Raw genomic sequence first — 12,004 nt, 5'->3', positions numbered from 1 at the left:
AGGCAATGGAAATGTAACAACACATTTTAAAAAGGTGTTTAAAAGATGACAAATTATTTCAATAAACAGATATGGCACAAATGAATTGTTTTCATTTTTGATAATCCCCTGCCAAAGATACTGGCTAAGACCAAAATAAATTTCTCTATTATGATCCTGGATGGGGATGGCCATTTTTTTCCTTCATATACATTTATTAACATATGCAGTTACATTGGTAATTTAGCATTGGCAATTCAATATCGGTAATCATAACTCACAAACAAAATCTACATCACATTTTTACAATTAATGGCATTCAACACTTCAATACTGGGCGAAGGTTCACAAAACACTTTTGGATTACTGTTTCTTAGGAATCATCAAAAAAAATGAGGTAATAAATTTTATTTTCTAATGATTTTTCTGAATGGTTTCCACCTCCCTTTCTTTCCCTCTTTCTTCTACTTTCATGGTTTGTGTGCCCTCTATGATACCCTGGGCTCATTTTTCTACCTTTAATATTTATTTTTTATTTTTTGCTGAAACTTGAGAGAGAAGTTCTCGTGCTTCCTTAGGTAACTGGTGCTCAATTCCCCCCCACCCCCCCCCCACCCCCACCCCCCCAGCCCCACTTTTGAGCAGCTGTCTCATAGTTAATGGACTTTTTTATGTTATTCTTCTTTCTAATCTCCTTTTCAAAATGCTTTTGGTTTTGTTTTGCTTTTTGCTTTCCTTTTAATTCAAGTTTTTTTTTCCTTCTGTATTTTTCCCTATAAGCAGTATAATTTGTATGTGTCCTGTTTGTTCCTAATAAGCTGTGAGTCAATGGGCACAGAAAGAAGGAAACATCCCAAAACATCTCCCACAGTCAAAAATCTGTTTAAAAATCTTTGAGTCATTGTTGCTTTGTCTTTTCCTAATGTGTGCTTCAAAATGGAATATCTTTTCTCTATGTCCATATTTCCATGGGGCAATGTAAGAGACACCTTAACAGGTTTTGGAATATTTGGATGCTTCAAGTCTACAGATGACAAGTCTCTTTTTGAGATCTGCTGCTACCAGTAATTGTCAATACCTTTGTCATCCAAACCTCCAAACCTGGGTCATCATCTTCAAACTGTAGAACCTTCTACTTCCACTCATGTAATAAGTAAACTTGTAGGATATCAAACAGCATCATTTTTGCAGCTTTTAAAATGTCACTGCAGCTTTTGTTCTTTATTCTTCCTTAGGAATCTATAAACCTAAAACTTTTCAGTGGAACACTTGATATGCTGTCTTTTCCCTCAAATGTTGGCCAGCTGTGAAATAATGTTTTAGGGCTTTCTTTAGAAACCCCAAATTATCATATTCTTATTGTTTACTAAGCTCCTCAGTTACTTGCCCACTAACAACTAGTTGGGAAAAAAAGGAAGCAGACTATCCAATATCAAGTGTTAACTATGAAGAACTCCAGAAATATTGTCAATTTCTCTCACAACAGAAACTTTAAAAACACAAGCTGAACAGGTCTGAAGTATGTTTTTCATTTCTGTATGCTTCTTGTTGTGTGAAATTACCAAATGAAGTTCTGCTTACATTAAAGGTTTTTTTAAAGCACTCACAATGGCCTTATAGGATTTGGACTGAACAGTAGCAGAATTCTTTTGCAGAGGTATATGCTCAAGAAGGTCATACTGAATACCAGCCCACTGTTCCCAAATCCTTTTTGTTGAAGATCATAAAGTAAGCCGTGGTTGCATGCCTCAAAAACTTGTGATGTGAAATGTTAAACTTAGACTGAATTCCTTCAAACTCTTTCCAGTGAAAGGGCCAATGTCAAAATAATATTAACCAGAAATTTGGATGGTCTTTCACCTGAACACCCCAAAGCCTTTACATAGGCGTTAAGCAAATGTTGCAAGTTCTGATGTTTATAAGTTGTCTGCCTCAGGTCTACTGGGCATCACTATCTAAAACCCTAAACACTTTTTTTATTGGCATTAGTTCAGCATACAGATTTATTTAGGGACAAGTTGGCTTCAGAAAGAGCTTCGCATAATTACTGATGCGATTTTTCACCCTCTGCTTTGCTGATAAACAAAGTTCTTAGGTAACACTTACCTTCTGACCAAAGTGTAATGGTTGTTTGTAATTACTTTTGGGGTTCAGTACCTTATTTGGAAAAAAAACCCTGAATCACTTTGTTGTCTGTCTGTCCAACTTTTCAAAACCCTTTTTGTCAGGAATTGGCAGACATACCAAGTTGAAATTTGTGTCACATACCAAGAGCTATATTCCCTTGATGGTGCAAAAATTTTAAGCTTCTAAGTGAATCCAAACAAAAGCAAGAAGCAAGGTTTCACACAACAATGAAAAGATTTTTTTAAAATCAGATTGTCTGTCTGCCCATCCATCAGTTAAGATCCCTTTTTCTCTGGAACTGGTATAACACATCAAGTTGAAATTTGTGTCACAAACTGAGGTCTATGGTACCTTGGTGACAATATAAACATTAGCTTCTGAGTCAATGAAGGCATCAAAAGATACGGCCATTTATATAAAATATTTTGACACTTGCCGAATCACTAATCAAAACCTACAGGATCTTTTCCTTTAGTCTAAAACCATGAACTTTTGCAAGAAGCAAGGTTTCACTGTACATGCAAAGGAAAAAAGTCATAGGATTATGGATTTATAATTATATCACATTAAAAAATATTTTGTCATTGTTATCTGACTGTCTGTCCATCCATCTGTTAAGGCCTTTTCTCCTCAGGAATGGACAGACGTATAAAGTTGAAATTTCTGTCATATACCAAAATATATAGTCTCTTGGAGGCGTAATAAATGCAAGCTTCTGAATCACCACAGCCAAAAGATACGGCCAATTAAGTCACATCTTTTGATACTGGCAAACTCATCCATTGAAATCTGTAGGACACTTCCCATTAGTATAGAATCATGAAACTTGGCAAGGAGCAAGGTTTCACAGTACAAGTAAAGGAAAAAAATCAGAAAGCTACTAATTTGTAATTATATCACACTAAAAATGTTTCTTTTGTCATTTGTTATCCAAATTAAAACATTCTCGAAATTCTTGATATACCTAGGATCAATATCTTGCCAGTTCAATTTTGATATGAGGCAAAAATTGTCAAGATTCTCAATTCCCAGCATGGATTATCTATTTATAGACGCAATTAATTTTGTACAGAACCCTCAGTGCACAAGTCCTATTCGCACCTGGCCAATTTTTACTTCTCTTTAACATTGGTAGCCTCATCTTCTGACATACGTTCATAGAAAAAGTGCCAGCTCAGAATTTGTCAGGTATCTCATTTTCTTAGGCAAAAGTGAAAAATGTTAAGGAACACTATCAGGGATCACCATCTTAGAAACATTAAAATTATTATTTGATGAATCCACAGAGTAATTTGGAACCACTGATTTCAATGTCCAAATCAATTCCAGAGTGATGGAACTATACTTGGTACTTAACATCGATTTTGTTGGCACATGTACTGAATTTGAAGGTTGTTTCTGACCTAAATGTTCTAAATGTAACTGATGAGTCTACATTTAACTTTGAAGTTACACTTATGTTTTGTTGAAAGTGAGAGATTAAAAATTGCCTGAAAACTTGTTTGCCTCCAAATTAATACAGCAAGAACAAACACTGGAAAAAAATTGAACAGAATATGACAGAAGCTGTTTTATTACTAAAGCAAAATTAGAATCTGGAAGAAAAATAGAAGCAGTTGTAATAGAGGAAAATTTGACACCAGCAATAGTCATACAAAATATATAAAAATATATAAAAAAAATAAAAAAACACTCAAAAAATCAAAAAGGAACAATCTACAATTTTCAGAACCCACCATCATTGGAGTATCTCAAAAAGTTAAATGAACAAACACAAATAAAGAAACATGGCAACAAAAGTAAATAACATTTTTCTTCCTAAATGAACAGAAACAGTTGAAAATGGAATAAAAATTCAAAAAGATGACAATGTTGAAATCAAGTGACTAAAGGAAAGTTAATTGACTCCTCGCCCAGCTTCTTGCACCACTCTTCCTGCCCCATTCCCATGTGGGCATCCTCTCTCTCTCTCTCTCTCTCTCTCTCTCTCTCTCTCTCTCTCTCTCTCTCTCTCTCTCTCTCTCCCCTTTCTAGTTCTTCCACTTTCTCTCTTCTATCCTTGTCCCCTTCTCACCTTCACCTTCCTCTCCTTTCCTCCTCTCTCCTCCCCCCTCTCTACCTCTTATATTGTTCTGTCCTCCAAATTCCTTTCATCTTGTTCTGCAGCTATTGAGTCATCTGTTGAAATATCTGCCTCACACTATTCCACTACCTCCTCCTCAACATTTCCATCCTCCCCTACAACCTTGACACAGCAAACCACCGAGGAAACTGCTATCAATGGTAGATAATCAACAGTTAGTCTTACTCCAGCTGCCAATATGTGTGTTTGGATACTGAGGTTGTTGTGTGTGTGAATGTGTCTACTTTTTACTAGAGAAAGGGAAAGAGGTTAAAAGCTAATGTAAATACTGTTTTCTGTTGCATGTTTCTATGTGTACCACATTATTCAACTATAGGTGAATGGTTGCTTTTCCTTTATTTTACATGGTGTTGCAATTCTCAGTGACAGGCAGAATGGTTACCAGAGTGCATTAGTATTGTTCATGTTTAGTGTTGTTGGCAGACATGTTAGAGTAGACAAGAGGCATGAACAGCGTCAGATGTTGAGTGATCACTGAGATGTTCTGTACCCATGTGAGACAGCATTATTAGCACCTGACAGAGTTTGAAAACAGCTTCATTGTAGGTCTCCATTTGGCCTTCAGGTTGAATCATGTAGTATCTACATGTGTGGGGAATTTAGATGTGACAATGGCCCAAAGTGGTGTATACTACCCTGGACACTGCCAGGTTCTTTGTACATTTCATTTGATTTTGCAATCACTGAAATAATATGACATATCCTCTCAACCCCCAAAGTTTCATTCTGATTTCTCATGCTCTTCTAGGTCCTTCACTCTTTTTGTCGGGCAGTGTGTAGAGGTGTAAATCCAAATTTCTGACTTTTCACATGCTGCAGTTTCAATAGTTTTTGGTAAACTATGCAACTAAAACTGCTGCTATTGCATGTGCAAATTAGGTTCTCACATGCAGAATCAAATCTGGTTCTCATAGGGTTATTAGGTTCTGGTACATATCCATCAAAAAGGCATATAAACACTTGAGATGATGCTTACAGTGATGGGGACTGAAGTTACTGCAAAATTAAATATCTTTCTTTTGGGACTGACAGAGAAATAGTCCATTAATTGAATAATTCATGGACTTATGTAAATTCTGGCAACATATCTATGAGAACTAAAGAACAGAATTAAAATGATGGTTTGACTTTGTGTTTTGCAAGACAGACAACTCTGTTGCCTTGTTTCTGTGCAACATCATGTCATCATTTCATTCTATCTTTCAAAACAGAAATTTTTTATGCTCACTCTGGACAAGAACAACATTTTATCTGAGGAAATGCAAAGTATAATTAAATTGATGACCAGAGAGAATACCTTAATGGACTCTCAAAATATTAATGTTTATTACCTTATAAGTCAGCCCCAAATTTACAGAGACTCGATAGTATGCAATTATTCTTGAAACGAGATGTTTCCCATGTTCTATACAGTCAGCAAGCTTCTCGAGGAGACAGAGTGTGTCCTGATATTCTTTCTGTGAATCATCTGCTTGGTCAGTACTTATGCTGTAGTTAAGAAGACTATATGAGGCTAAAAAAAAAAAGGAATAGTTATGTATGTACATAGATGTCTGTAGCATTAGCAAATGAGCAAACTTTTAACCAGCAACACGATTACCTGATGACATAGAAGAAAGTCGTTTTGACCTCACTGATTTTTTCTTGTATCCTCCTGTTATGTTTTTACGTTGTTCTGGATTCAACAAAGCCCTATATTCTGCTGGAAGCTGATATGGTGTTAACTGACCTTCAGCTAAATCCATGCACATTAGAGTAAGTTGCAAGTCCTGTGGAGAAACAAGAACCTATACCAATTTTGTAGTTGAGCAAAAATGCTAAGAGATAAATCAGCAGATAGAACATATATCTTAGCAGAAATTATGTCAGTATAAGGATTATAATGAAGATAGGTGACATCACTCTTCTGTCAAAACAGCTGTGTGTTTTCTTTCTGAGCACCTATAGACAGTGTTTAACAAAAATTGTCCTATATTCTACAGAGGATAGTACTTGTCAAAAAAAAAAAAATCATATATGCATACACGCAGAAAGCAAAAATATTCAGATATGGCCAGAAACATGGAAAAACCATTTTATTTTATGGACAATTTCAGAGTAAGGTTTTTCTAATTTGAATCTCATTTTTTGAAAATTTTGTTGTTGTTTTCTGACGACTTAATTCTTAAGAGTAATATGTTTTTTACTTTGCTTCTTCAGTGGCATTTTGAAAATGAAAAAATACTTATAAATTACATTACATTTTCTGATGTCTCACATCAAATCTATCTATATCACTGAAAATAAAAAATCTACGACATCTGTGGAATGAAGGAAATGTCATATTTTGGAACATTTTTAAACACCACCAAGTCAAAATATTTTTTGCATTATTGTTTATGTGAAATAGTCAAGTCCTAGATATGGGCCTGGACTTAACCTCTATTAGCAAAGACCCTCTTTTTTTAAACTCATTTACTTAATGAAATATTTCCCCCACCCCCTTTTTTCCTGATTTTCCTCAGCTCCATTTCTTCTTTCTCCTACATGGTAATTGCACTATTCATTTTATTTTAATTTCTCTTTTCTTCTCCTTAATCTCTCTTTACTTCTTGCTCTGTTAATCTATGATCTCTGGCACAGTGCTTACCTATGGGTGATGTTTGATCTCCTCCTTTTCTGATGGCTTCCCCTTCATTGTTGGCTCCCTTCATCCTCACAACAGGTGCGTCCCTCTCATCTACAAGTCTGAGTGAACTACTCTTCATTTATAACACACACAAACCTACTCTTCTTTCCTCCCTGAGAAAGGAACCCATATTTATGAAAGCTAGGATAGCTTCTTTTACATGTGGCAATAGGCAGCATTTAGAATTTCACCTCCTACAGGTAAATTCTTTTTTTTTTTTTTTTATTAAATCCTTCCCATTTTGTGATAAATACTTTGCTGACTTCTGATGCAGGTGTTTTCTTATTGTCAAACTCACTCTTTTCCATTCAGTCACAATATTCTCAATAAATGTCAGGGCCAATCAATAGATATACTATTTGATTCCTCATTAATCACTTTCTTAAATCTCTAAGCAATAAAATGATACAAGTCACAATCCTATGTGATCTATCCATGGCTTTCACCAACACAGATCATGCAATTATTCTAAAGAATAGTGGGATTAAGTCATATCTAACAGTTAGGAAACGAGACAACAATTACTGGAGGTAATGGGATTCCAGCATCACCTGAGTGAGGGTAGGGTAATTATTGGAATTCCACAAGACTCAGTACTGGGTCCCTGTTTCTTAAATTCCTAACTGATGACCTATTTTGTTCCACTGCAATGTGCAAGTTCCATTCTTTGCAGATTATCCATCTGACCTTGTTGGTAAAATGGCAGAAAGTATATGGAAACATAAGTGAACAGTGCCTTTGTTGATATCCATAACTGATTTAGCTGTAATGGACTTGCTCTTAATATCACAAAATCCAATGTGTAAAGTTGTACATAACACAAAAGGAACAAGAGGACACAAATTTAACATGTATGGGACAACAAATACAACAATTAGTCTCCTCCAACTTCTTCTATCTACACACTGATCTCATATTAAATTGGTCCTACTATATTCCAGACATGGCAAAAATGCTTTAATTCAGCATTTTTCCCTTAAGAATAATTCCGTCAACTACATGTAATGATGGGATCAGAGCTGCTTACTTCAGATACCGCCATTCATTGTTTATGGCACCACCTTTTTTGATAATTAGCCTTTTGTAAAAAAAACTTTGTTTTTATGCGTTATGAGTGCTGTCCATGCAAGATGTTCTTGTACGATTCTGTACCAGAAACAACAGAGTTTCACACTGATTCCACTATGCATCTTCTTCCTCACACTGCTTTTATATATCAGACAGCAATGCAGACTGCAACACAGTGTCTGCTGTGTTATACTATGAGTGGTGTGAGTGGTGCCTTGCAAGACCAGTTTATCACGCCTCTGAGGAGAATGGTCACATGGGCCAATCCAATCATTTCTAGGACATATTAAGATGCCGCACAGAGCAAACACAGGAGTAGAGAGCTGTTGTATGATATACAAAGTGTAAATACTGGGAGATCTCCTATGAAGACTTCGACTGGGCACTTGAGTTGTGCTTGATGTTTGATCTGGCTGGACTTATTACTCTGATTATTATCAATAACTGCGTACAAATTATTTTGTACAACATCGATCATAATTGTGTAATAATTCATTCAAAACAGACATTCAGTGGTAATATGTAACATAGCAACAAGAAATTTCAAACTGCCCATGGTACACCATGAGCCAAGCCTTACTTGAAACTCTCAAGCAAACTCAGCAACAGATTCAATCCCTGGAGAAATTAAATCAGTAGTATATGGCAGCATTTGCTTCACAGAAAAGGAGAACTTTGAGAATTCCTTAACGTAAGCAATCTTGTACTTTCTTCTTCTTCTTCTTCTTCTTCTTCTTCTTCTTCCTCCTCCTCTTCTTCCTATGCCATGTCTTACAGGGTTGGCAGGTTAATCTGGATTTGGTAATATTAGTGGTAGGAGGTGGCCAGATCCCCTTTCTGTTGCCAGCCCTTTCTCATTGGCACAGAATTTGTTTACCACATCCTTCTTGCTTTTAGTGCTACCCCATAGGCAACTGTGTGAAAGTTTCCTTAAAGTTTGTCAGTCTTATAACTGAGATAGCATGCTGGTACCAGCCCTGTATTCACCTTGTCAGATATAGGAAACTCTCCAAAACCCACCTCAGAGCAGCCAGCACATAAATCCTTGTCATTAACGTGCTGGGTGCGATTGATCTGGAACCAGCACACCACCTAGAATCCACAAGTGTGGCTATCTGGGTGTGTAATGTCAGCAATTTTATGCACAGTCATTAATCAGGGATTGTGTCATTTAGCTGGCACCAGATAGAGAGAGACAGCAGATTTCAAAATGACAATATCTCTCTTCAGAACGAGTGTTGCAAAATGAAGAGTGTTTTAAGGTGATAAATGTAAAAACATAAATTTTTGAGGAAATGCATATTCTAAAATATAATGATGAAAAAGACAATTTATAATTTACACTGCTTTTGTAGGCATGATTCTGATTGCGTGTTTGACTTTTCATTGTTTATATCAGACTAGAGGGACAAAGTTTCCCAGTTTTTTCAAAAGTCAATAAATGCAAAGATGGAACTTAAAAGTTTCATTAATATACAAATTCAAAGTGATTTTTTTCTGTTTCTTTTTTATCTTTAACACTAATTACAAAGAAACCTACTCTATTGTTCATTTTGGTTAGATATACAATAATGTACTACAATATAACCATTTGTATTGTAGTTTTCCATAAATGTTTGATAAGCAGAAGTACAAAACAATGTCAAAAGTGCATTTTATGACCACAATACAAAGTCAAAATAGAATTGCACAGCAACGAAACAAATTTCACCCTTGTACACAAAGGAGTTAATTACTTGGCCACAGCTTTCTTTTATTGTGTGATAAAGAAAACATTTTACCATGAGGAAATCTGTGTTCTCTGCTGCAGCTATGGCTTGTCCTTCACTAGTTATCTACAACCATTGCTTTCAGAAGCTCAAGAAAGTTTCACTTTTATGCTTTATATGTGGTTTTATGACAGTCATTACAAGTGTACAATCATCTGACTTATAGCAATATATTATATTATTTCTGTAAGTTTTGAGAATTTTACATGCTATCAATGATGAGGTTTTCACAGTTGTCCATTAATTACATAAAATGTTACCTGATTTTTATGTATGAAAAACTTCTGCAGCCTGCAACAGGAAATTATGTCACCCTGGTCTAGCAATTTTCCTATAACAGAATCAAGTTTCAGTATTTCCTCAGTTATTTCTAAATTTTTTGATTGCTGAATTTTGTCAACTCCTGATAAATCCAGCAACTGTGTTTTTAAATAGCAGAGCTTCTGAGTAACGGTACTCTCAGGGACTGTCTGAAAAATGGAAATCACACTGTGTTGACTGTCAGGTATTTGAAATACATAAAAATTGGAATGAAACAAAAATTATAACTAAGAAGATTGTAACCTGTGAGTTTGTATCTAAATGAATCCAGCATAGCCACATTTCAAATTCAACTTCATCTTCAATTTGTCGATCCAAGATGCCACTGCTTAGTCTCGCTTTCTGGTACCACATTAATGACAAGTGCAGGATGCAGTATCTGAAACATGTTTGGTGCATATTGTGAGATTTTTAATCATCTTCTGCATTTAGAAGAGCACTTTGTATTTGCCTTAGTACTCACTGAAATTTCAGTGATGCACCTGGCAGAAGATAAAAAAAAGGTACAAAAAGGATAAACATTGAACAAACATTATGTATCATAAATAACTCAGCTGTAGTCTCAGGATAGAGCCTTTCACTAGGAATAAAAATGTTCAATGCAGCCACTATTTAAATTTTGAATAAAACTCATCAGTAATGGTGGCCAAAGAGTTACAGTATTAGAAGACACCTTTGTTCTGACAAGAACCTTGTCAAAGACGATGAAGGAACAGACTGAGTTTCACAGCAATCTCTTGCCCTCGATGTAGAAAATGCCCTAAAAGGTGAGAGAATCAGCAGTTACCAACAGCATGAGGATTCAGAAGGCAATAGAAACCACTGTTATCAAGGAAATGTATGCAGTTCCTCAGGACACATTGCCTGTAACTGAAAAAGTAGGACGACAGTCCTTTCATTGGCGAAAGATTTCAGATCAATCGCCATTTGGTTCTGCAGGATGGGATTGCCTTAGGGGTCTTACTGCAAAGAAAAGACTGAATAACCAATAAAAGGGTATCATTCTGTCAAGTTAGATATAGTGGGTGTCAGTGAAGTGAAATGGAAAGAGCATAAGGATTTCTGATCGAATGAATATATGATAATATCAACAGCAGCAGAAAATGGTATAATGGGAGTAGGATTTATTATAAATAGAAGGGTAGGACAGAGAGCAAATTACTGTGAACAATTCAATTGTAGAGTAGTTTTCGATAGCAATACCATGCCAACAACAGTAGTTCAAGTATATGTGTTACGGTCGCAAGTAAAATCTGAAGCAAGAAAGTATCTGACGGTATTCAGTGGGTAGCCCAATATGTAAAGAGGGATAAATATCTACTAACCATAGCAGGTTAGAACACAGTAATAGAGGAAGGAAGAGAAGAAAGAGTTACTTGAGATTGTGAACATGGTAACAGGGAAGAGAAAGGAGAAAGCTACAGCAGTGTTCAAAAATCTCAAGAGGAGCAGGTATACCTGGAAAAGACACAGAGTTACAGGCAGGTTCCATCTGAATTACATCATCATGCGACAAAGATGCCAAAATTAGAAACTGGATTGTAAGGAGTACTCAGGAGGAGAGATAGGCTTGGATTGTAACTTCCTAATAATGAAGAGTAGACCGAAGTGCAAGAGAATCATCCAGAATAATCAGTGTGGAAAGATATGTGCTACTGAAGTAGTGAAGAACAATGAGATGCATTTGGATTTCTCTAAGGTTGTAGAACTGTTGAATATGTTCAGGGAAAGACAGGAATACATCAATATAAATCCCTTAGTATTTAAATAAATAGGAAGTGCAGAGAAGCAAAAGTGAAATGGTTACAGAAAAATGTAAAGAAATCCAAAAGGAAATGGTCACTGGAAGGATTGATTCAGCAAATGGTGTACACTGAAGGATTTTGCAAGGGGGAGGTCTTGTCTAACAACGTGATAGGAGAAGGAATG

At 35.8% G+C, this 12,004-nt stretch overlaps 1 protein-coding gene across 1 annotated transcript in view; it reads right to left on the bottom strand.

Annotated features, from left to right (window-relative positions):
* The window catches only part of LOC126263434 (spatacsin), a 351,500-nt gene that overhangs the window by 113,713 nt on the left and 225,783 nt on the right, over positions 1 to 12,004 (bottom strand). Inside the window, exons 24-27 of the mRNA XM_049960526.1 lie at positions 10,319 to 10,454; positions 10,015 to 10,224; positions 5,850 to 6,018; positions 5,581 to 5,762 (exon numbers count right to left, since the gene is read on the bottom strand). Coding sequence (XP_049816483.1) covers positions 5,581 to 5,762; positions 5,850 to 6,018; positions 10,015 to 10,224; positions 10,319 to 10,454 — 697 coding nt within the window. The remainder of the gene's footprint in view (positions 1 to 5,580; positions 5,763 to 5,849; positions 6,019 to 10,014; positions 10,225 to 10,318; positions 10,455 to 12,004) is intronic.

The sequence above is a fragment of the Schistocerca nitens genome, chromosome 6, assembly GCF_023898315.1.
Source record: "Schistocerca nitens isolate TAMUIC-IGC-003100 chromosome 6, iqSchNite1.1, whole genome shotgun sequence".
Taxonomy (NCBI): domain Eukaryota; kingdom Metazoa; phylum Arthropoda; class Insecta; order Orthoptera; family Acrididae; genus Schistocerca; species Schistocerca nitens.
This window is presented reverse-complemented; position numbering and strand designations above follow the sequence as displayed.